This window comes from Rhea pennata, chromosome Z (assembly GCF_028389875.1).
Source record: "Rhea pennata isolate bPtePen1 chromosome Z, bPtePen1.pri, whole genome shotgun sequence".
NCBI classification, from domain to species: Eukaryota; Metazoa; Chordata; class Aves; order Rheiformes; family Rheidae; genus Rhea; species Rhea pennata.
Genome location: NC_084702.1, coordinates 57,715,711 through 57,741,417, shown reverse-complemented (window position 1 = coordinate 57,741,417; position 25,707 = coordinate 57,715,711). Strand labels below are relative to the sequence as shown.

The 25,707-nt window shown below is 36.7% G+C and overlaps 1 protein-coding gene across 1 annotated transcript in view; it reads left to right on the top strand.

Annotated features, from left to right (window-relative positions):
- The window catches only part of HOMER1 (homer scaffold protein 1), an 89,254-nt gene that overhangs the window by 4,743 nt on the left and 58,804 nt on the right, over positions 1-25,707 (top strand). Inside the window, exons 2-3 of the mRNA XM_062599264.1 lie at positions 17,773-17,929; positions 25,194-25,325. Coding sequence (XP_062455248.1) covers positions 17,773-17,929; positions 25,194-25,325 — 289 coding nt within the window. The remainder of the gene's footprint in view (positions 1-17,772; positions 17,930-25,193; positions 25,326-25,707) is intronic.

Genomic DNA, 25,707 nt, shown 5'->3' with positions numbered 1-25,707 from the left:
CTCTGCTGAAAATTAGAATCTTTCTCCTTCATCTTGATTGTTTTTACTCTGTCTGAAGACAAACATCAGATGAATGTCTTGTACATGTGTTCTTGTGATGTGTTTCTCCCAAATAATGTCTGCCCTATCCCAAGCCCACTACCTTGCAGGACTTGTAACCAGATTTCATACCAATACTTGAGGAAATACGTAGTCTTAAAGCCATGGAGACTGTAATAATTTGTAGCAATGTAACTATCAGTTCTAATCAGGGAAGGGCAATGCCTTTAATTGTAGCAATGAGTAAAAGTAAGTAGAAGTTAGAACTAACCTGGGAGCAAGACCTTTCATGGAAGGTTCACTGGAAAATATTTCTTATTGCTGTCTTATAAGACTGTAATTTGATTTAAAGCTCTTAGCTGATTGCTCTTTAAATCAAAACGGTTCAAATCTATGCCTATGCATCAGTGTACTGCAAAGAGGAGCATTACCTAGTGATATAATACTGATTTATTAATAGTTTCTCATTAGTATAGTTTCCTGGGATGTGTTTTTAGTGAAGCTCATGACTTTTCAGTATATTCCAGATCAGTGGCTAATTCAGTGGCTAATTAAACAATATGAACTTTTTTTTATAGACTAGAAACTTACTTTTTTCAGTTATGTTTAACTACAATTTCCCACTCAGTTTTTAACTACAATTTCCCACTTTTTTTTTTGAAGCTGTTTGGGCCTACAGCAAGTGTCAAGGGATCATGGCTCTTCTCTTTGAGAGATCATACTTTAAGGCATTTAGTAAGGGAGGTGGAGATACCTGAAGAGACTGAGATCAGACTTGGAACTCTTATTCATGGCAGGCATGGTTTGGTTGTCCTTTATATATGGAATTTCAGTGTGCTTTGGTTTTAACAATGTGCCTTTTGTTCCTGAGACAACCCTGTATTCTCTCAAGAGAAAATGGATGCTGTATATTTAGAAGCTCTGAAATCTTAGGCTTCTGCATGTGTGGGGTTATAGTGATAGAAACAGGAAACTGTCACAATGGATAAGGGGACAAACTATTCTGTATTATTTAAATAGAGGAGGGGGAAAAAAAGAGTGAGCAAGAGAACTCAGTATGTTCCCTTTTTTTCTTAAGATACCATGCTAGGTAAAATGTATGTTTAAAGGCTTTACTTATGTGAAAACCTTCTGCAGAGAAAGTCCTGCAAGAGCATGCTTTCTAGTTCAGGGTTTCATACTGTCTTCCCTGGAGAGCTTTCTCAAATGTGTTCAGCCTTAAAGATAAGGTGCAATGTGTGTGGAAACACTGCACTATTAAAAATTAAATTTTACTTTTTTTGTTTTTGTACCTATTCTGATAGTAAGTTTCTTCCCTGTTCTACTGTATCTTAGATTTTTGTCCACAACTGAGCACTTTGAGTATTGTGCTCAGAATGGGAAGTTTAGAGGAGAGGGACCTGCAGTTTTGTTCCATCTGAGCCTTGCATGTGCAGTGTTGGGCTCTGCATCTCTACAGAGCCCTGGTAATAGTATTAATGTTGTTTGCTTCCTTCTGTAAGGTAGTGGAACTGTGTTTGAATACTATATTGATTTTTTTTTCCTGGAACTGCGTCACAAATATGCTTCTGGCAAGACACTGTATTTGGACATATTTTTCTGGTGGCCAGTATTGGTGAATGCCGGTCATCGTTAAAAGATTTAATTTAGGGAGACACTGTTTAAGCATGCAATAGATCATGCTGAATTGCCAGATACAAGCATATCATGACGCTTCCAATATCTTCTAGTTTTTTTTTTTTTAACTACAGATATCAAGCTAGTTGACTTAGGCAGTCAGCATGACTATTTTTGACTAATGATTTTTACATGACTAAAGAGGGAGGAACTTGGCATACATAGTTCCTCTCAGGTTTTTCTTCTTCCTCCATATACTTGCAGATTGTTCACAGGTGCTATTTTGTCTGCCTCCATGGCTCTGCTGCCAACATCTTGATCATCGAGTTGTAAACTGACCCCCACACCACCACCAAAAATAAGCAGAGACAGCAGAACGTGGGAACTGCTTTTCCTGTTACCATTACTGCAGCACAAACCTTTGACTGTTCAGTGAGCCAAATGCGTGCCATAACCTAGCTGACTACTGAGCTGTGCAAATACTTGGGTTGGCAGAAGGGAAATATTATTATAGGTGAATTAGGCTACCTTTTGCTACAGCAGTGCCTGTTTATCCAGACAGGAAGTGCTCGAAAGAGGAGGAGGAGGAAGAAGGCGGTGGGCGGGGGCGACCCTAAGTCGTAGCTATGCCAGTCTTAGTTTGTTCCTCTGTTCTAGAGTTTAAGTCTGGAAATTCATTTTAAATAACTCTTATGCCACTCCTGATATTCTGTAAACAGTGCAATATAGTCTTGAATCCACAGTTAATCTTGAAACTATTCTTGTAACAGTATATATAATGAGATCTTCTGTTAGTTTTGAAGACTGAAGAATGACCTTTAAATGGTCAACACTTAACAGTGAAGTATTGGTGAAGTAAATCACTTTTGACATGTGTTCTTACAATTCTACTACTTGTGCCTGTTCGTTTCCACTAATCTGCTTGCTCTGGTTGTCGGCACAAAAAGCCTGAAAGAATGTACTGTACCATATTCAAGAATCCTGTGAAGAGGCTCCTGTTTTCCTACATTAATGGAAGTGAAATTGATTCTGATCTTCTAGTTGGTTTCAAGAAAATTCAAGATGTAATGACTTAAGCAGTAAAGTCCACTAGAATGCTAGTCATGTTTTCTCCAACATGTGACTTACTGTGGAGTATGCTGCCATGTAGGTGTTTATTAGGATGCATGATGTTTTCCATGACAATGAAAAGAAGCACAGGAAATAAGGGATACTCTATAGCTCTGTCAAGTTCTTTGTATACAAGAACTGAGTCTTTAAGCAGCTACTTGGCTAATTCACTTTGAGATTAGGAGATCATCATATTCAGCTTTTGCACTAGGTATGATTTTTGACTAACTTCTGTGTGACTAAAATTCAGAGTTAGTCTGCAGTTAGGAGCAATTTCTATTGGCTTAACATAATTTCTTCTGGGTACCTTAGCTTCTGGGTACTCCATTTTCCATGTGCTTTATCAACAACATGGTGTATGTCCCTTCCATGTCAATATTTGTTCTTTTTCTTCTATGGAACATACAGGAGTTTCCTATCACTGCTTTATCAAGCTAGATGTGGAGAGCTCTGAATGTCTGAGAACCAAGGCTTATATAGGAATTAATTTTCTACCAGGAAAGGATTGGCCGTGCTTGGAAATAGATGTCCTGCTGGTTTAAATCTTAGACTTTGTTCTGCAGAAAGACTGCACAGCTTGGGCAGTGTCATGGCTGTCTATGAATAATAATAAAACTCCCAGGGCCTTTGGGAAGTTTTCTGGAAAAAGTCATTGCAGCTGAAGCATACGTGGTCATGTAGTGATCAGTTGTGATGGAATTCCTGTAAATTTTGAGCACCAAATTCTTAGATGCCCATCTTACCTCAAGTTTGGTTGCAAATGGTCTCTTTGCCACCTAAATGGATCTTAATAGGCCACTCTAGAGCTCAGATTACTTTTACTGATAATTATATATTTGGTGACCTTATGTTACAATGTGAGTTTTTTGGGTTTTTTTTATCCTCCATTTTGGTACACCTTAGAATTTTAAAGATCAAATTGGAATAAAAGCTAGTACAGTTCTATTACTGGAATCTAATGGAAGCTTTTTTAGGGACCTTTTCTCTAACAGCTATGACCAGTTTACTTCTATGATTTGTGAATTAGTGTGAATTTAGAGCTAAGCTCACAGGAAAAGGGGAAAATCTGCTATTTCCTCAATGGTTCTGACAAACTCCTGCCTTTACTTAGCATGAAAATAAGTTTGAACAGTTGTCCTCTGCTCCTTAGAATCTTCATTGAATCTAAATTTGAAGAATACTGCTTCTCTTGAGTGCTACAAGATGAACGTTGTAATTTTCAAATCACTTGCATGGACTCAACCCTTACAGATAGGACCCAAATCTAGATCTTGTAAGGGATCCTTTCTATTTTATAAAATTCAACTATCTAAACAGTTCTGTAACCTTGGGAAACTATTTACATAGCAGGAATCTGAAATAGTGGTTTAATTTGATGTCCTGCATGGCTCTATACAGGTCCTTGAGCCTAATGAGTCTATCTAATCTCTAAAAGTTTCTGGCTCAGTGATCCCCTGACTTGTATATGAGACAACGTTTTCAGGTTTCTCAGGAAGAAAATGGGTGATGTTTACCTAGTTATTGAAGTCTCCACCTTGCACAGAATGTCATGTTAGCTTCCTCACTGTGGAGGAGAAGTACTGGGAGGGACAGACAGATGATTTCAGGTTGTGGGTAAGTAAATCATATTCTGAAAATGCATGTCATTGAATGATACCTCATGTAAGTACCAATTTTACTGCAAAGTAGTTGGCTGTTTGCTCCTATTAAGAACTTGATTAGAGCACAGAGTAAATGTTCATATCCAACAGTATTAATCATTAGTCAAATATCTTTCACATTTGAAAATATAGCTAATATTCTATGAGAATCTTGTATTGAACAAGAACTATTCCTAAACAGAATGCCTGTGGCACAATAGCGATTAACCTTCTTAGTTGAAACTTGATAATCATGCTGATCTGCTTATGTCACCTGAAATCTTAATGAAGACAATTTAAAAAAGAAGAAAACCTTACCACATCTGGTGTCAGATGCCTTGGAGCTTATAAACTACTATGCTCATAAGGCAGAGGTGTGGCACGTTGGTGGTCACATGATGAAACTTCACACAAAGCAGGTTAAGTAATGATTAAAACTGATGCTTCAAAATCTAGCTGGCCAATCTGCAACTTTGTTCTAAACAGTCATCTTACATGTATGTTGCTTATCTTCCTAAAGAACTATTTGTTTGCAATTAAGTATGGCATTACTACTTCCCGCTGCTCTAGTAAACATTGTTTACTAGTTTAAGCAGGTGTATAGCTTAGTATGTATTCTCTTTCTAAATATAAAACCTCTTAGAGAGTAAGAAATATCAGTATCTACTAAATGGCGTTGTATTTGGTGTTTAAACAAACTGCTTTGGGATGAACCCGGAAAGTTCTGGTTAGGTAAGACGACAAGACGTTTTGCATACCTGAGTAAATATTTTGAAATAGAGCAAGCATTCTCTAAGTATTTAGTAAACCCTGCTTGTTTATGGTACTTCTATTTCAAACATATAATAAGGATAGGACTTTATCTTGTGTTAATATCTATTCAGATATTTCTGCAAAGGAATAGGGGAGCAAAGTGTTTTTGTTTCTTGGCTCCTATATAGTTTTGAATGTTTTGAGCGCTACCAGTTCATTCAATTGCCATGTAGGGAACGTAGTTCCTGTTCATAAAAAGAGGTAATATTTACAGAAATAACTAACTGGATCTTAATAAACAGATTGCTGGTCTTTGATCAGATACTTTTCTTAACTATAGTAGCATATATCTGTTGCCTGAATATTTTCATTAAATTGTTTTGTTAAATATATGTCTTATGGTAAGTAATTTTAATCACCTATGGATAAGAAAATTCCAGTTTTACTTGTCACACAGATGTTGACCTAGTACTTCTGTACATACTGTGTAGTGTGTATTTTGTTGCTCTGTTTGTCAGATTTTTAGACAATGTCCTGAAATCTGATTTTGTCCTACAAGTTCAAAAATAAAGTAACTTGCTTTTGAGTGGAGTCCTGATAACTGCTGGATAACTTGGTTGAAACTACAATCATTGAGGTGACTTTTCTGGGGTATAAACCATGTCTTTTACACAAAAAGTGTCTTTTACAAATGAGGTGATAACTAGTTCTGGCGCAGCTAACACATGATACTTTGTCTTTGCTAGTCTCCACTGGTGCAACCCAAGCAAGAGGTTGAGCAGTCAGTAAATGTTTCTTTAAATTGATCTGTCAGCAATACCCAAGGGTAATACTGATATAGCTGGGTACTTCCAGCATGCTCCAAAGATCATTCCTCTTCCCTCTGTCATATTCATTAGTGAAGTAACCCAGTCCAGGCACGACTGCTCCTTTCCAGCAGTCAGAACCCATTCCCATGGCACAGTAGGTGGCATAATCCCTTGGTTGACGTTTACTGTGTGAACCTGTATACCTATGCCTGCCTACATCAGCCTGTGTAGCAAGCTGTGAAGGGCATCGTTTCTCCATGCACAGTGTGTGATCTGTTGGTGTGTTTTAAACAGTGCACCCTACATGCTTGCTGTGGCAAAGTTTTGCCATTGCTTTGAGAAGTGGCATGACAGAGCAAGGTTTGTTGCTGGGGACGCAGGAGTCGGAGCCATCCTAGAGCAGTGCCTTTAGTGATCTGATAAACAAACTGCTCTGGAGGCCTGTCAGGGATGAGGTCTGGGTGTCCTGCCCTAGAAGGAGTTTCAGAGCCTGTTTGGCATCCATGTGGTGTGAATAAATCAAGGAAAAGGAGATCTGTTACTTCCAGTAATGGCTCAGTATAAATGCAGCTATTCCTAAATTCTGTAGCATTTACTAGGTTGTAAATTATAAAAAGGGGAGGGACTTGCTGGCGTGGTAACAGCATACTCGAAGTGAATTAAAGAGGTTTTATAGCTCCTGTAGTGCTCAGTGGGATGATTCAAATTGATTTGTTGATTATGAATATAAAATTAATTTGTTTACCTTTCTAGGAGTTTAATTCAATTCCTTGATACAAATGAAATAAACTAAATCTCATCTTGTGGTGTGGACTAATGATTCTTTTTGGAAATTCAGCATGTTGCTATAGCAGTCTGGAAGGAAACATGAATTGTTTGAAAAATCAGTAGATGGTGATAATGAAATGAAAGTTTATTCAGTCTGGTTATTTTTCTTGTTCCATACATGAGTTCTAATACTCCTGGTGTTGATGAAAGTGTAATTTCTACCTTGAGATGTCTGCAGTTAAAGTGAACATTGTGATAGTGAGTTCAGTGTGTTTATTTCTGCATAATAAGTGTAAAAGCTTTCAGAACTGACTGGCAACTGACAATTTCTTAATATTAAAGTTAATGTTTGCAGGGTTTTTTAAGCTAGAAATGAAAGGAGTGGCAATTACCAAGCCTTCTAGAATAAAAAGGATATTCACAGATAGAATACATACAAAAATTAGTAACTTGGAGATGAAGAGAAAGGTGAAGTGGACTTCTTCAATGTGGTGAGAAACAAGAGGGTTTGACTGTTTCTGTATGAAGATGTAAAGAAAGCAAGTGGAAGGTTAAAGCTGATAGAGGGTAATGAAGGAAAACTGGTAAGAAGCATTACAGGAACAATTTGCTGAAAAACCTTGGTGCCAAGGCAGGAACCCTTCTTTTGATACGAAAATACAGTAGAGACAAATTCCAGGTGACTCATAAACAGGGAACATACGGTTCGTTGTTTTTCCTACTGTGAACAAGTTGCTGAGAAATTTATTCTTTGTGGTAACTGAATTTTGTCAAAGTACTTAAGCAAAACTAGGACTGGTTGAGTATTTGCTCTCTAACACAAAGATGATCTGAAAAAACATCAGTTAAACTTTTATCTAAGAATACTTATTTTTAAGTACTGTATCTGTTTACCATGTAATTGCTGACTATCCCAGTTGAAACAATTAATTTATTCTTTCATCTTATCCTTCTATTTCTTTTTTTTTGATCCCAAAATCAAAAGGGATGAGGGCCTGTCCTTTTACTGCCAAATGCTCTTTGTCTCTTATTGCCATGTACCTATGAAATACAGCTCTCAGAGCAGAAGTTTTTGCCATAGGCAATGATGAGACTTGATAGAGTGCACAAAATCACACTTAATGTCAAATAAGAAAATATTGCATTTACACTGCATATTGAACTAGTCAGTGTTTTATGAACTTAAGCCAATGTAAGATTACCACTCTATAGCTTCAGTGCTCTACATGACCAAATGCTTTGCTTCCAGCATGTCCTAGTGCAAACCCTCTCCTTCTGGTTCCTTCTTCCTACAGTGACAGCAGTCAATGATGCTGAAGGATTTCATGATGGTAACTGAATTATTGATCTAACCAAACTTGAGAACAGTGTGTTGATTTTTGGGCAGTCTTATGCTTTCATATCAGGAAAAAGAGTGGTTCAGTGTGTCAATTGTTTGAAGGCACTGATGTGTTTGGAACTTCTACCACTGCTTTCTTATGATCCTTTTATCTCACCAAACAATACGATTAACCTCAAAGACTTAGTGTGCTAGCAGTGTGTTATTCCTTACCATCTACGCCTCAGTGACAACACCAAAGTGGCCCCATCTTGTTTGGCTTGATTCTCATCTTGTTCAGTCAGCATCCATTGGTCCGGTTACTCATTTGACAGTGGCAGTAGCTTTTCATACACTGAAAATAGTTTTGTGAAGGAAAACAGTGAACCAGTGATCTTGGAGACCATGAACTAATTCTAGAGTATTTGTGCAATGTGACAAAGAAAATGTGCCTGATTGCAGTAGATTTGTGTTCTGAAAATTGCAGTAAACCAAAAACCTTTGTCCTGGTGGAGCCTTTTTCCTCCTCTGGGTCCCTGGAAGAGAGAGCTCTGCTGTGCCTTCTTTTTGCCTTCTTTTTGCCTGCTCATAAAGCAGAGCACAGTTTTGGCTCACAAGCAGCTTTTCTGGATCCCAAGGCAGCTCTGTGCTCTTACTCTGGAGAGAGCAGTGCTTGTTCTGTTATAGTAGTGTTCCCCCCCCCCCCCCCCCCCACTTTTACTGCAGCTCTAGGTTCTGAAGACTGTAGGTACTGTCCCTGTCTGATGAAGACTGGATTTTGTGAGCTCCTGGGGTGAATTCTCTACGTTTTAAAGATCATTAATTTGATTGCTGAAACTTAAGTTATTCAAGAAGAGGAAATTGTCTTTTAAATTCAAGAAAATTGTTGGGGGATGGGAGCAAATGTAATTTATTATATTACTGTGTGTTAAGTTGCTGTGCTAAGTAACAGCAGAAGTTCAAGCTGAACAGTTAAGCTGCTTTGTTTTCCATTAATATTTGCATGAACAGTGTAAGAGCAGTCTGACTGATGCACAGTGCCGTTGCATGGAGCATTTTAGATACAGCTTGCAAAAGAAAGACTGCCTCTGTACAGAGATTATCAAAGAACTGGAGGGATTAAACAAAAAATGGTTATCAATTGCTTTTGGACCTTTCCAAGCTATTTTGTGACAGATATGAATGCCATTATTTCTTCCCTTCCTACACTGCTCTTTAGGATTCATTGCTCTCACATGTCTTTTTGCTGCAAGTCTGACAAGGTTGTTTTTCCACACAGTAGAATAGAGGAAAATGAGTATTTTAGGCTATTGCCTGCCTGTTTCTTATTACAAATGCAGCTTAGTTTGTTTTACTGTATGTAAGGGCTGCTGAAGGAATATTAACATTTAAACTACTTTAAGAAATGTCTCATTAGTATTTGTTCTTCCAGGGTTCTGAGTTCATGGAATATAATCTGACGTTAGATTCTGTTCTTTCCTGTGTGCTTCTGATTAACAGTTTTAGTGACTAGATATGAAAAATAGCTATACATCTTAAACTTAATTGTCTAGTCACAAAGATAGAAAAACTCCTCTTTTGACTTCCTTGTCAAGATTTTTTGGCCCTAGCAAAATCTAGAAATACAATACAACTTTGGATTTATTTTTGCTATCCTAATTACATAACTGATAGTGAAAATACTATCCAAAAATACAACCTAATATAGTTTAGCTGTTCTTAAGTCATTAAAAGCTAAATAGCTCTTTCCAGACTTGTAACTTGAAAACAAATCTAAGGTAAAAGGTAGTTCAGAGATACCTTTGTCCACTTACTTGCACATTTTAGAGGAATAAACAGGAACCTTGAAAAATTCTGAAGAGATGATTGTACCCCTGGAATAACTTAATAGACTGAAGTGAGAAGAGTGAAACTAAAGTGGAGTACTTGTCTGTGTTGATGCCTTTATTATTCTCATCTGACTCGCAAAGCTCTCAGTTCATGGCATGAAAATGATTTTTTTTGAAGTTTGGATGAAGGTCAAAAAGAGAATCTTAGCAATATGGACATTCATGCAGTCATTAGTGAAACTTTTGTAGTCAGTGATAAATTCATAGTCAGTGATAAATTCCTGGTGTGGTGGCTTTTTTCCAGAAACAGTTCTGCTGGATTGCCTTCCCACAGAACTTTAGTAGCACAGGATAGCTGGGGGCAGTGGAGAAAAGGCATCTCTTCCAATTTGGACCTTTCAAAAAATACCAGAACTATAGAAGAGAAAGCAACTCCAGTGTTTACTGTTTCCCTGCCCCCCCCCCCTTTTCCTTTAACTGAATGCTGTACATACCTTAGAGGTAATTCTTTTTTTAAACTCTCTAGCCTATGAAGCTGGTAAATCCAGATTAACTGACACTATGCCAAAGAAACTGAAAGATTTTTGTTGCTTTTTTCCTTGCTGTAGAATAGAAGCTTTAATTTTATCTGTTATCAGAATATATATTCATTTGCATCTTAACTGGAAAATATATTTCAGTGTGTATTGCTTCTGTTTGAACCAGAATTTTGAGGGCATGTTGGAGGCTCAGCTTCTTAAAGCTAAGCGGATGCTTTTACAGTCTTGGGAGCCCCAGCAAGCAGCAGTGCTAGACTACAAGCTGTTTGTATGGTTAGGAGATTGACTTCTGGCTGAGGCTCAATATGGTGAGAACAAATAACTACTGAGATACTACCTACATGGTGGAATGAAATGCTTGAGTTACAAGGGCCGTAATAACTTACATCAAAGTAATGTTGGATTTTATTGCTGAATGCTGTGGAGTCTGTCCTTTTCTTCCTCCAGAGGATGTGCATACTCCCAAAGTCAAACTATTTCTAGGTTTTGCTTTCTGTGAGTTGTGAGAAAGCAAAACACTTTTTTTGCTGTTGATCGGAAATTTAAGCATATTTGGTAAGGCCCACTTGCTTCCACTATATCAGGGATAAATTTGATCCATTGCTTGTTTGAAGGAATATAAATGGAACACTGTCATTCAGATTTTCATTTTGTTTTTAGAAGTAGTAATACAACTAGTAGACTCAGTTAAAACTTCTCTACTGTTACCTCAAACTTGCTTGAGAAATGAAAAAGAAATTAAAAAAAAATTGCATATGATGAAGTTAACACTGCCCTACTAAAGTGAATTATTCCATCAATTACATAAATTTTAATCTATCTAAATCTTTTCCACTTAATGTTAGGCATCTCAAGAGGAGGGAAGATAAAACTGGCTTCTCAGTGATTTTGCACCTTCTGAGAGTGGTAATGGGGGGAAGCAAGGAGCGAGGGGGTTGCTCTTGATACAAGATATTCAGGGCAGATCTGTTTGCTTGGTGTGGCTCAGTGTGCTAACTGAATTAAAGTTACCAGGTAACTTTGTTTTGAATTGTGCATGCATCTTATCTACTGTCCTAACAAATCTGAGATAATTCCCAGTACTTTTTTCATGTCCATATAAGTGTTTAACATACATTGTGGGAGATGTCTGTGTGTGTATTATATACATATAAACATTATTCAGAGTGTCAAAATGAATGTGACATGGGGATCATGAAAATGAGTAGAACAAAGAGTATCAGAGAAAAATATTAAGGGGACAGCTGTTTATGGGACTCTTGTCCCTCCTTTTTGTAGGATTTCTGGAGTCAGTGTGATGCCTTAACAGAAGTGTTAGGGAAATAGGTTGGAAAAGTGTATTTTCTAAGAGGGAGGGACCCAAGGAAGAGGCAGTTGAGTCAAACGAATGACTTGCTGTAACACAAGAAGGTAAGTCTGGCAAGCATCAAAGCCAGATTGCTTATTGCTTAGGCCCTGGTCTAAGACTTGTTCCCTTTTCCTGTGCCTGGGGGTGCAGGCACATGCAATATTCTCTCCTTTCACCACCACCATCCCTACAATAAAATTACTCTGCTTAGCTTTTCCTGTCCTCTGTTGAAAGTGGGAACCTAGGCATTGATTTATCCTGTGCTTTGCAAATCTGCCAACTTCCATGCTGTTGATGTTAAATTTGTGAGATTGTAATGTCTGTGCTGTGCTCCAGTTAATTTAAAATCTCTGCTGCAGAAATTCTTCATTATTTTAAATTTAACCAGTAGCTGCCACCCTTCACTGATCTCTTATGAAATGGAAAGCTCAGGCAGAAGAAGAATGAGTTTAAGTGAACTTTCTCATTGCTCTTCACAATCTTTATTTTTTAAAAAAACATGAGTCTTATTTTCCTTAAGTATGGTAATGGTAGTTCTTGCAATTTTATAGTGACTATAAATTGTTAGTGCTATCTGCAGTTGTCTTACAGTGCGTGCTTAAAGGATACCCTTCTGACTTCCTTCTCTCCCTTCCCTCTCTGAAATGTCTAAGGTATGGGTTTCTCAAGCATTCAGCTGAAATTAACATATATACAGTAAGTAATTTTTCTCTCAAATGGACTATTTTATAGAATTACATACCTGTAAAGTTGCCATCCACATCAGTGGATCTGTGAAAATTTTATCAGAAAACTTCAAAAAGTATGTCAGGAAAGATTTTTTTTTTGAATTTGAGTCTATCTGCTTTCCTGACATGTCTCCTGTGTCATACAGAAACTTTTATTCGTTGATGCATATAGTCCTGATCAGACACTTTCTCTACTGATGAAAGTCAGTGATCACTGACTTCACTGGTGTTCTATCTCATAGGTATCAATAGGTATACTCATAGGTATCAAATTTAATCTAGCTTGCGTAAAACTGTATTTTTTGCACCTAGTTGCATACGTAAAAGTCTTGTTTATATTTCTTAACTAACAGTAAAATGTTGAGAACTCTGGTTTTAAAAAACTTGGGATTCCTTCTAAGATATGCAAGTACAGTGCAACTGTTCTCTCTCCTGCCTGGATAACTCAAATTTTATTTATTTTTTCTTTGGAAGGGGGGGCGGGAACATTGACATTTCAAAGGTAGTAGATTTTGGAGAATTTTGTGAAAATAGAGCTAGGTCAAAAAGGCTTTGCTAGTAGGCTTGTTGAGAGAGTGAGAACTCAACTCCTGTTAGTCACGGAAGAATCTGTTGGATTGGATGCTCTCACCTGAGGGCCAGGAAGGATTCAGGTGGAAATGTCCTTGTGTTGGACTGGAGATCAACCCATGAGACAGTCTGGTTTTAGACCAGTTTGTATTAATTTTGCTATTGTTGTAATACTTTAAAAATCCTTGATAAAGAATAGCAAGTGGTTGCCATCATCGCTAGCAGCTTCTTAAGTGCACAATATGTGACTGTATAGTATGCTGTCTCTTTAGGATGAAACAAAATGATGCAGATGTAAAACTGGGTGAAGCTGCTGTCAGATTTCTGCTGGAATGGGTAGCACAGTATTTCTGTTATATCTTTGTTCTCTCTGTTCTCTTTTCTACACACCCATCTGCCTCTATTAATCCCTGTATGCAGACTGTTTTCCTGACATTGATTGATTCATAGTTACCCATGTGATTAAATTTATGATCAGCATAACCAAAACCAAATCCATAATTGCCTGCCCTCTTTAGAAATAATACCACTGCATCTTTTTATGTGAGATTTTTCAAGGACTTCCATATGAGTTGAAGTACCCATCACAGTATCATCCCCAATAGTAAACAAGAATAACCCTTCTAACTTTAACAGTAACTTAGAGCATCTAGTGTTTTCCCATTCATTGGACTAAAGCTACTAACTTAATGTGAATTCTAAAAACAGCTGTGACTCAAAGTCAATTTAACAGTAATATCACCATTATGCGGTTTAGTTGGTCTAAGAGAAGAGTCCAGCAATGCTTTTGCTCATTTACATTCCCTTTAATATTTTAAATTTTTCATCAATTCTGTAGAAGTTTCCCCTTATGTTCTAAAGTTCCTTGACATCTAAGGATATTTAATATTTTCAAAGTCTGATATGTAACTTCTTAGGATTGTAATTATTTCAAACCATGCTGTGTATTTGTACCGTTATTTGAAACTTGCTTGATTATGTGTGAGACTGCAGCGAATGAGGAGAGAAAGAGTGGGAGACAAAGCATAAGACATACTTGCAGTGTGGGCAAAGGCAGAAGGGAAGGAACAGTTTACAGGCTGGGAAAAAAAGAAGATAAATACTTTCACAGATTTGAACTTCATAAAATTATACAATACTGGGCATCAAAGTGTCTGTTGTGGGCTTTTGAAAATAAGTGATAAAAACATAGGCTAAAATTTACACTTGGAAAAGCAAAGTGTTAAAGCTGACTAAAGCTGGTTAATCCAGCAAGTTTGGCAGCTGTCTTGTGGCTTATCAGCAAGGCTGTTTCTTGTGATGATCCACAACAAAACCTTAATTTCATAAAAATGAGAATAAGGACAGAGCACTAAATCTTTTTTTGAGTTCCTATATTTTGTGGCCATTAAGTAGTGCATAATATCTTATTTCAAGCCTAAACACTTCAATTGATCAAATCTTTAGATTCTTGAAAATTAATGTAGAAATTCACAATTTCTTTGGAGTAGGCTTTTGCTTTTTTAGAGTAACTAAGACAATGGAACTCCAACCATGAGAAATTGTAGATAGTATGATAACAAAAATAGCTTAAAGTCATGGTAAACAACAGTGTGGGGAGAGAAGAAAGAGGAGGAGGATCTCACGTAGAATCATGGTCTTTGTTTCTAGTGTTGGCAAGATGTGGAACAGCATATTAGCCTTAATGTTTCTGCTATACTTTAGCAAGTATTTCTAATAGCCTGACTGTGTTACTGTGGCAGTCTGAGTTTCTTTTTTATTTTTCAACATCAAGATATTTTCAGAAAAATAAATGATAACTTTTAGTATTTAGTGATTAGTTCTTTTCTTGGTTCTTACTGCTGTCTTTTAATGAGTACTAAATGCTTCTTCATGGTAGTGAAGGAATAAGGGAGGAAAAAGTAAGGATCTGACAGACTTTTTACAGTATTGTTCTTACTGAAAACTGCTTTTCTCCTCGTATCTATGTAGGCAAGAATATTATATATATTTTTAATACATTTACATAAACATATAAAAATATCTGGGTTTGAGCATTTACCAAGGGAAAATGAAAAGAATTCACCCATTTAATATAACTAATATGATTTCAATTGTATTAATTTGAACTGTATTGAGATAGTTCTTGATTAGGAGGGCATTGTGTCCTACATGGATAATGTAAGAACAAAGTCTCAGAGTAAAGGTTGATTAGCTGAAGTTGTAAATCTTGTGATGTTTTGTATACTAACTTCTTTGTATCAGAATGTTTTAGTAGATCTGAACTGTAAGTAAACAAGTACAGTTTATCTAATTTTACAGTAGTTCTGGAGGTCTTTATAGAATCAGTCACTGATTTGCATTAATGAACTTCATCTCGTAGACATAACATGTGCAACTTCCATTTGTTTGAAGAAATAGGTGGTACAAATACTCATCAAATGTCAAAATGTATTTTATGTTAGTACCATAAGGGTATCTGAAGTTTAGCATCCTTGTAGGGGAAAAAACTCCTAATTACCCCAGTAAATAGGCCCAGTCATGATTTATTCAGCTAGTTTAACTGGAGGGGGCTATGCTTTTTGCCACCGAGACAGCTTTTCGTTCAGCAAACCTGTAGTTTCAACTACCCATGGACAGATTGTAGCTCTAGTTTTTTGAAAGCAGTAAAAACACTGCAAGTAAGCTCTATTAATGCTGTTCTATAACTAATTGTAAAGTACTCTGGTGTATCTTTGAGAACACCTGTGATTGTTCAACAGTGATACGTAGGTCATAGAGTCAAACAAATTAAGGATGCTTAGCAAGGACTGTGGAAGATTTCTGTGTTAGAAGCACGGAACAGCATCAGCTCAGGATCGAACAATTGAACTTTTGCTGACTTAAATTGCTTTAGTTACATATTGTTGTTCTACCTTTTACATATTAAAATTCTGACCTGTGGTGTGCTGAAAGTCTAGTTGTATGATATCCTGTACTGTGATAGAACTAAATATTAGTTTGGGTCAAATGTGTATATATTAGCTACATATTTAATATTTGGATTCAGCCCTTTTTTTTGTCTTTTTAGTCAGTGTATTAAGGGCCATTTTTTTTTTCATCTCCAAATGTTAATCTTTAAACACTTGTAGGGCTTTCTAAGACTTTTGTTCTGATGGGCTCTTAAACTTCCAGTTTTACCGAATTGGTTGTGTTATGGTAATATGCATTGGATTACATTTGAATATGCTTAATTGGGAGGTAAATGGAATGTGTTTATATATAATATTGAGGATAAGAACAAAAAAATTAAATATGATTGAAGAAAGTGTAGAGTGGTAAGAATTGGTGTAAAGTTTATCTTAAACTATAAGAGTCATCTAAACATTTTTGCAATTATGAAAGGGATTGGGATCAGGAAAACACTCAACTTCATATAGCTTGATTTAGAGGGAGAGCATGCGCTGGAGCTGAGGGTGGGTACTGTGACATTTGTTTGCAGGACTAGCACGTGCACTGATCACCCTGACCCTCCTCACTTTTCACTGGAGCAGTGCTCTTTGGCCTGTTTTGTACCTGTCCTATCACTCCTAACACCTAACATAGAACACCGTATCTTCTGGCAGATGGGCTTCAAGGAGTATTAACTTCCAGCTGAATAATAATCTGTTTTTGCAAGCAGCTTGTTCTGGCTCTTTTTGCTACCAAGTAGTAGAGATGATTCTGTGTGTTCGCATATACTCCTTGGAAATGAGGCCAGTTTGAAGCCTTTTGACTAGGAACATTCAAAATCCTAAACTTCTCTTTGGCTTTTATTTTGGGCAGAAAAATATGTTAAAAACTATTTGTTACCTCTAACTTAAAGGGAGAGAACAGCAGGAACAAGGATATGTTTGTTCAGATCCTAGAAAGGGAGGAAAGTAAAATGGTTCAAAAACCTGCCGAGTTAACCCATCTTAAAATTCTGCAATGTTCCCTGAAGAATTCACCACACTATTGGTCAATGAAGTGTAGCTAAATTTAAACTTATAACCCTTTTAGGGATATTAAAATACTATTAGATTTCTGTGCAATATTATACATCTTTCTAATGATCACGGGGAAAAAGTAAGTTGCAAATTCTAAAGTACAGTAATAATTTTACCTTACATAATTTTATTCTCTTAGTAGCTAAATTCGAACCATGTAGGTTAAACATACATAAGTGTCTTTCTAGGAAAAAGCTCCAAAGAGTAAGGGTTTTGTAGCACATGTTTCTGATGCTAATGAATGTCAGTTTTAGCATAATCATATTGAACTAGCTGTATTAGTTTCAGATTATGACCAGAGATTGATTTGAATAATCTGAGTATTAAAATGTTTTAAAGAAAATCAGGTTTTAAAGACATTCTGCAATGTAATCAGTTGAAGTTTCACCTGTGTTGACAATAGTCAGTTTAAATGGATAGACAGAAGGTGGGGACTGGGGAGCTAATGGATCAGTGCTGAATATATATTTAGAGATTTCTGTCTTTATTTGGCTCTACAGCTAGGTGCTAATTTTTTACTTTAAAAGGCTTGCATTTTGTTCGCATATTTATATAAATGTGCTTTATCTGCTGTATGCAGCAGCACATAATGTTCTTAGGAAAAAATTATCATGCTTAGTGAAGTGCATGCATCCTAATAAGCAGAACTGGCAGATCACTTATGTGCAACCATATTACATCCAGATCAGATTTATTGCTCTACTTTCTACTCCTTCAGGGAACAACCCATCTTCAGCACCCGAGCTCACGTCTTCCAGATTGACCCAAACACTAAGAAGAACTGGGTTCCCACCAGCAAGCATGCTGTTACTGTGTCCTACTTCTATGACAGCACAAGAAATGTCTACAGGATAATCAGTTTGGATGGCTCAAAGGTAAGTTCTGTTTCAGAGAACTTGCTTCCTATTTGATTTTGTTGTTGTTCCAGTCTGCTGTCCTTCGTATATCTTCTCAGATGCTTTTGTGAGTGTCTATCTGAGACAGATTACTTTGTAAAATGTTTAAAGGTTCACTGGAAAATGCTGTTTTTCATGCATTCATATTTATTTTAATTTAATAATGGCATATTACTTTGATAAAAAGATGTTCCCTGTGAGGCTTGCTAAAAATTATAAGTAGGGTTACAAGAATCTATGTTCATCTTTATTTTTTTATCATTGGTTTCAGCATTATGAAGGACATCTGTTCAGTACTAATAATCACTTTGTAAATCCTTCTTTGTTATACAATCTTCCCCCCCCTTTTTTTTTTCTGTAGAGATTGTGATTAGGAGGTTTGTTCCCTCCTAATAAAGCTCTCTGTGGTAAGCTTTTATCAAAACTCAATTTGAGGGGAGAGGTTGTCCTAGTCCTTAAAGTGAGTATAAAAACTAGCTTTACAAACAGTATTTCAGAAATCTCTGAAATAAGGGCATTAAATGTGTACAAAGTGTAATCAAAAGTTATAGTCCTTTTGAGAGATTTTCACTTGCAACTCCTAGAACCTATCAATTCATGAACCCATGAATTCATGATTGGTGGAACTGAAATACTGTTAGAGCATAGCAGTATTCACAAAAATTTCTTGGCCATTACTGAAAATTGAAAGTTTTTTTTTGTTTAATTTCCAGAGTTTTAAATGAGGAAGGAAAACTTCTAGTAGTATATACACGTATATAGGAATTTTCTGTCAGATCATCTATATGGTGATACTTAAAGTGATTTGAGATGCTGGTATCAAAATACAGCAAAATTTTTCTGCCAAGTTTAATTCTTACTTTTTCTTCCATTCCCAGCCTTCCTTCAAATGACTTCTGGTTCTGACAAATAATGTCTTCTGTGTGACTGTAAGATTGAGACAAGATGCTATTTGAAATCAAGGATAGTAATTGTAATCTATCGTACCTAAATTGGTTTGCGCAGTTTGCAAAATACTGATATCCACTGATATTTTTTTTGTCTTTGTCTAAAGCTGCAACTCTTTAAAAGTGGTTGCTGAGTTGTGTTGTTAAGCAATTGTTAGCTATTTATTTGTTCTTTGTGTATTGTAGCATTTCTTTTGCACTTAAAGCACTATTGGCAATGTATATTGATAATGCAGTCTATCATTCCTGTTTCCTCTCTCTGCAATTGGTACAATTTTGATACATAATGCTTCAGAAGAAAATAGTTTCTAACTGAGAGTTAATCATGATTAAGGCCCATTGTTTTAGGTAAGACCCATTGTTCAGAGCTACACTGCTCCGAGGTGTACATAGGTGAAGTGCTAGGATATGGAAGAGTTTTAAGAGGCTTTCAGCCTCTTCCTAGAGATAATTCCTAGAGTGTTTGTTTTTTGTTTGTTTTTTTTTTTTTTGTAATCATAGTACCTTTTTTTAAAACATCTCTGCGTATAAAATGTAATATGTATGACGGGCTAAATATAAATATAAGGCATTCTTAAGAGCAGAGTGCATCCGGATCATCTCTGCTATACGGCATATAGCTGGCTGTCAGTAACACTGCTAGCATCTGAGCCTGCAGTGCATTGTAGTGTCCATTGGTCAGACAATGGTGTTAAATTTTCGAAGGAGAAAAGGCTATGTAGTATAATTACCCAGCTCTGAGTTTTGAAATAAAATTGAATAAAGATTTTATTTAAAATAAATTTTATCTCAAATTAATATGTTGCCATCTGCCAAAAATTTTTGTAAAGCCATATTTACTGCTTTGCAATTCTCCTGTGCCTGCCTCAGTGGCAATAGTATATGATCCAGCTGTGTTTTATTGAAATACTCAGTGCTAGTGAGGTTTATTCACCCAGTGGGTTTGTACCTTGGAGAGAATGATGTGCACATGGCTGCTCAGTTTGCTCAGGTGCTGAGCAGTGATAGCAACTCAAGTATGTGTCCATTTAGACTGTAGTAAAGCATCTTTGAGAGAGAAATACTTGAGACTTGAGTCATAATCACATTTCTGTCTCCCACTTTGCCTCCTGTTTAGGTCCTTCCTCTTTCTTCAGAGTGTGTGACAGAGCATTAGGAAACTTTGCTAGCTTGCTTCATGCAGCCCTGGAGGAGAATGAGGAGGCCTTAGGTACTCCTTATTCTGCAAGAAACTGAATGTTATAAATCAGAGTACAAAGAGATCTTCTATGAGAGCTGTACTTCATATTGGCTTCTAATGAAATTTGTTTTTCTAAATTGGTAACTGGAAAAGTTTTAGTTTGGTTACATTCAGAAAATAACTTGAAGCAAAGTAGTTTTGGCTCTGGTTGAAAACTAAAGCTAGATATGATTTCTTTTCTTACCTTCTCTACTGATTGTCTCAGCATCGATAGATCTTTCTTGAAAACAAAATTACGTTTTTTAAGATGTGATCTTCACCCTTGTCTGCAAGATGCTACCACATATTGCAGATTGACACCTTAATTTGCTTATGGAAGTCTTTTGTGTTTTGTGAGTTTTTTTGTTTGTTGTTTTTTTTCCTTATTCATGAGCCAGATTTGGGTGAGGCAGGTCACATTGCATCATGTATTAAAAACGAATTAAAAGGTTTGTATTCCTCCACCTGATTGATGTTGATTCAGTCCTGTAAAAATGTTCTGTTTGTTCTTATAGCCTAAACAAATAAATACATTAACTGGGTGATGCAGCAGCCAAACATAAAGCGTTATCCTTCTCAGAATTGTATAACCGCCATCAGTCTTGATTATAGATTGATGCCTGTGTAAAAGAGAGCTTAGCTGGTCAGGCCCATTGAGTTAATAATGATTTTTGTGAATGTTGGCAATCCAGACAGATTTAACTGTCCTTTCATGAATCTTGGGAGAATAACTCCAAAAGGTGGTGGTATTCTCCTACAGAGGATATGGTCTTTTTAAATCTGTTCACTGTGATTCTGCCTCTCTTATAACATTGTTTTCTGTAGCAACTACTGTCTCCTCTTAAAATACCTTGTACAAGAAGTTCATCACCCTCTAACTTGACTATAAAATGTTTTCTAGGATCATAAGGTATACAGTGTATGGGCTATATTTTATAATCACATAGGGTATCTTGATCCCTATGGCCTATATCAGGGAGATCCTGATGTAAAATAATAACTTGATGCAATTTAAAGCTGATTTCTATAACCTCTTGAGTAAGTATCTTTTATGCAGTCTTTTTCTCATGCCACTCTAGGAACTGAGAGGAGGCCTGAAAAATAAAATCTCTTATGTAATATGACATGACAACAGTGAGCAGTTGTTGCTAAGGTTTTCAGTTCTCATTAATTATATAGTCATTTCATGTCTTCTTGGAAAAAGTTATCTTGATGCTTCTATCTCCTGGGTGATAGAAAGAAGGCTCCATTATTTCTCCACTAATATTGCAAACAGATGTTAAATTTATTCCTATAGTTCCTCTTTCTTTTTCATTCAGTCTCTTGCAGCCTCTGAGAAAAGAAAGGAGACTAGAAAAAAAATACAATAATTCATGCTCATCTAAAATAGAGACTGCAAAAAAAGAGTGGTTTTCCAGTCTGTAGGTTCCATGAGCTGCTCGCATGTTATCTGTGAGCCAAAAGTCACCCATGAGTGTTTCTGCAACTGATTGGTCTTTACCTTTTAACAATGGTATAAAATAAACTAGTCACACATTAGAGTGGTAGTTTGCTTAATGCTAAATACAGATTTCAGAAAAGACATTTAAACTCAGGTCTTTAGTGATTCCTTTTTTTTTTCCCCTTTTGAAGAAGTTCAAAGGTAGTGTGTATCTTTAGTACAAGATAAAATCATATTTGACTACTACTGTGTATCTTGCAGCTGTTGGGTGTGCAGTCAGTCAAAAGAACAGCTTAAACATGTGCCCTATTTTCTCATAGCTAAACTTATTTGAAAGGAAAACATGAAAGCTAGTTTATTATTCCAGTCAAATTTGGAGATGATAACATCAGTTTTCTTCAAAAGCTAAATGTCTGCCTGTCAGATTGACTGTGTTCTGTTTTTAAGATATCCTTGTACATTTATACTAACAATGTTCTTAAACTTGATGAAATATCTGACACTTCTTATACTGGTGACTCAACGGTGAAATCTCCTTGTGTAGAGGAGAGCAGTTAAAATGGTACCTGAGTAGACAATACAGATCTAATTATAAATTCTATTTTTTTAAAAAAAAATCCTTTTTTCAAAGCTGAAGATACTTCCAAAAAATACTAGTTTTTGAAACTAGCTGACACTACTAGTAGTATAGAGCATATCTGTAGTATGCTCTAGCTTAGTGCTTTATTGCATAATTAGTTTGCATAAGAGATCTAGCATACTAATGCTTTAAATTTAGAGAGAATTCAAGGTCTTGATTTCCCTGTAAAATGGATTGGTTTAATGAAGGATTCTTCGTATCAATAGAATCTGAGTGTAATCTTCACAGTGAGAAACTTCTGTCTTTGGAGTAACACTTTTTATGGGAATGAAGCCTCCTTATTTTTCTCTGCAGGAAAATAAAGGGCAGAGGGACAGCAGCCATTTCTCAGTGTGTGTGGTGGAGGGACAGCAGCCATTTCTCAGTGTGTGTGGTGGATTTCTGGTTTTTTGTTTTGTTTTTAATGTTTTCATCCTACCAAAAGCAAGGAGGCAATTTGACAGTTGCTGTAACCCAACCTAAATGGAGACTGCTGACAAATCAGGTATCCATTCTGGCCTAGGCAGCCACTTCCTGGTTTCTCTTGTGTAGCCAGCCACCTGGTCAGTAAGCAGTCAGCTGAAGTCTGGTTGGTTTCTTCTCGGTTTTCTGTTGGGTTAGTTTGCAACCAGATAAGTCACTGTCACTGCAGCAGATTGTAAACCTCAAGGCTTTAAACCTGCCTGTTGGATGGTCGTAAGCTCCTGTCCTGAGAGTTGTCTTCTGAGGAAGGTTACATCCATGACAAAAAACTGCAGTCTCAAATCTGTGATATTAGATTAATCAGACAGTGGCTGGATACACATATAGCCTAAGCAAACAGGCAACATAGCTAGAGCTGGGAGGAAGACCATTTTCTACTCTGTTCTCAGGATAGCTAATTCCAAATATGTTAATTTTGGCAGCTTCTGCACCAAGAGATAGACAGTAGTGATAGCTTCTATCTAAAAAGCAGTAAGTGAACTTGCACTGCTCTGTTTTGGGGTTCCACCAGATTATTTCAAAAGGAAGACTTCTAGCACTGATAGTGCATAAGAGGACAAGAAACATGTAAGAAAAATAGAGCTCCAGACTAGTACCTTTCCGAGAGAATTGTTCATCTCCACTACCTAGTCATCTCCACTATCTTGTGTTCTCTCCTGTCCTATGCAGCATAGGCAACCCTTTCCTATGAGGTCAGTGGGAAGCCAATAGTACAAATTCCAGAGATGATCTGTACTTAGTAATGAGAAACTTTGTGGACGCTTAATGATGGAGATGGTTTTCCATTCTGTAGTAACGCAGCAAATCCTACCCTTTACCTGTTGAGATGTGTTTATTCAAGCAAGTCTTCAGGCATACCGAAAGTCTGCAGGAGCTGTTCATAGTAGTAGTCAAACTCTGCATTTTGAGGCAAACATAATCAGAGAGAATTGTTTGTTTGATATCCTGAGCTCAGTACAGATTTGCTCTTCCAATTCAATGAAAACATAACAGAGCTGGCAAGGCCACTGTAGAAGACACCAGTTTTGTTAAATTCCCCTGTGCTGCGTTATCTTTGTTTGCCTCTCTACATGTTGCAATGCTCAGTGTTCTTCTGAGCTTTCCTGCAACACTCCTCCCCAACCTCAACTGAGAATCAGCGTATATACATTGGAAGCTGTTTGTTGGCTTAACTGGCCCCTTAGCTGTACATTTTTTAGGCTTGCCCAGTAGAATTCAGACAAAAATGGTGATGATAGCTGTGCTCCAGTGCTATATAAATATCAGCAGAAGCTGCTGATTAAACACCATAACTGCCATTTTAATATCCATCCAGGAGGCCATCTCACTCAAGTATTGTAGGCTGGACTTGGCTTCTAGAAGATCTCGAGCTTGAGAAAGCTGTACTTGGTCTCTATGAAGTAGAAGTTTCTCACTGCTACCATCCTGAGAAAAGGCTGTTATTCTCCACACATCGGTTTCCTCTACTCAAAGGGGAAAAAAAAATACTCTTCTTTACTCAACAGAAAAGTTGATTTGGACCCTGCGGATTTTTGTTGCTGTCCTGGGATTCCTCAATAACTGCTGGCTTTGAACTGTGAGGGGAGTAAAGAGGTCTGTGGTTTCATGGAAACAGGACAAGACACATGTGCTCACTAATACTCAAAAGGTTCCTAACTCCGTAATGTGAGATAGTTGCAGTAGGTCTTTGACCTACTCTGAGGATATTGACAAAAACCTTTGGAGTACAGTAACTGACAGGAGAAAGATCTAACCAATGGGGTTTTAGTTAAATGGAAACCGTTGTTATCAGTATAAGACTTTATCTTGACATACTTTAACAGGACAATTTCACATCACCAATTTAGAATATGTTTCAGTGTGTTGGAAATACATGAAAATCCATGGTAAATCTTCAGCTGGGTTCTATGGAACCACAGTATTGTCCAATAGTTGTATTTTTTGTTTACCTTAGCAAAAGTGTATGACAGAAGATACACTTGCATTCTATACATATCACAAACTAAAGAACAAAATGTATTCCAAGCATAGCTGTTCTTTTGTAGTTGATGTATGACCCTGTTTTGTAATCATGGGGGTGTATATATAAAGGAAAAACAGTTTCTTGCAATACAGAAACTTACAAAGTAGTTTTCCTGTGAAATGCCATGTGCAATGGGGAAATGCAACAAATTTACGGTGTAGCTTGAGAGACGCTGTCTTGGGGGACAGAGAAATACACTTGTGAGGCAAACAAAGACTTTATTAGTTCTGTTCTTATCTCATTAGCCTACGTGGATGCTTTAGTGGACCTTTTTTAGACTTGCTCACTATTAAATTACTGCTTGCAATTGCAAACAGGTGGTCTGCCCAGTTTTTGCTCCTGTTCCAGAATATGTGCCAGTACGTGCTTGCATAATTTTAGCTGTGATGGGATTAGAAGAAAACTGTTCTCTAGTTGCCAGTGTGTGGCTCATTGTACTTATCCGTAATTTTCAGTTATGAGTAATCAAATATCAGAAAAACAACTTTTACAACTGTTGCTTTTTTTTCAGGCAATAATAAATAGCACTATCACCCCCAACATGACATTTACTAAAACATCCCAGAAGTTTGGCCAGTGGGCAGACAGCAGGGCAAATACAGTCTATGGCTTGGGATTTTCATCTGAACATCATCTCTCAAAAGTAAGTATGACTAATGAAAACTTTTGGGAAATCAAGAGACCTAAGAATATTTAATTACTACTGGTTGCATCTTGACTCGGTGCTCACTACTGTTGTTATTCACAAATTTTGTGTATCCATCCTTACAAAGGAAAAAGACAAGGTAGGTAATGGTGGTATTAAGATTTTAACACTTTGGTGTGTGTGTGTGTGTGTGTGTGTGTGTGGTGTGGTTTTTTTTTTTTTGTTTTTTGTTTTAAATCCTTGAAGAAAGGAGAGCGGTTTAGGCTATTGCAGTGCATGATATTTATTCCTTCTCTGATTATTCATTTATTAGATTTATTTTTTTTAAGTTGTTCTTCCATTACAGTTTTTCATGATAAAATTGAAAGGAGTGAAGAAT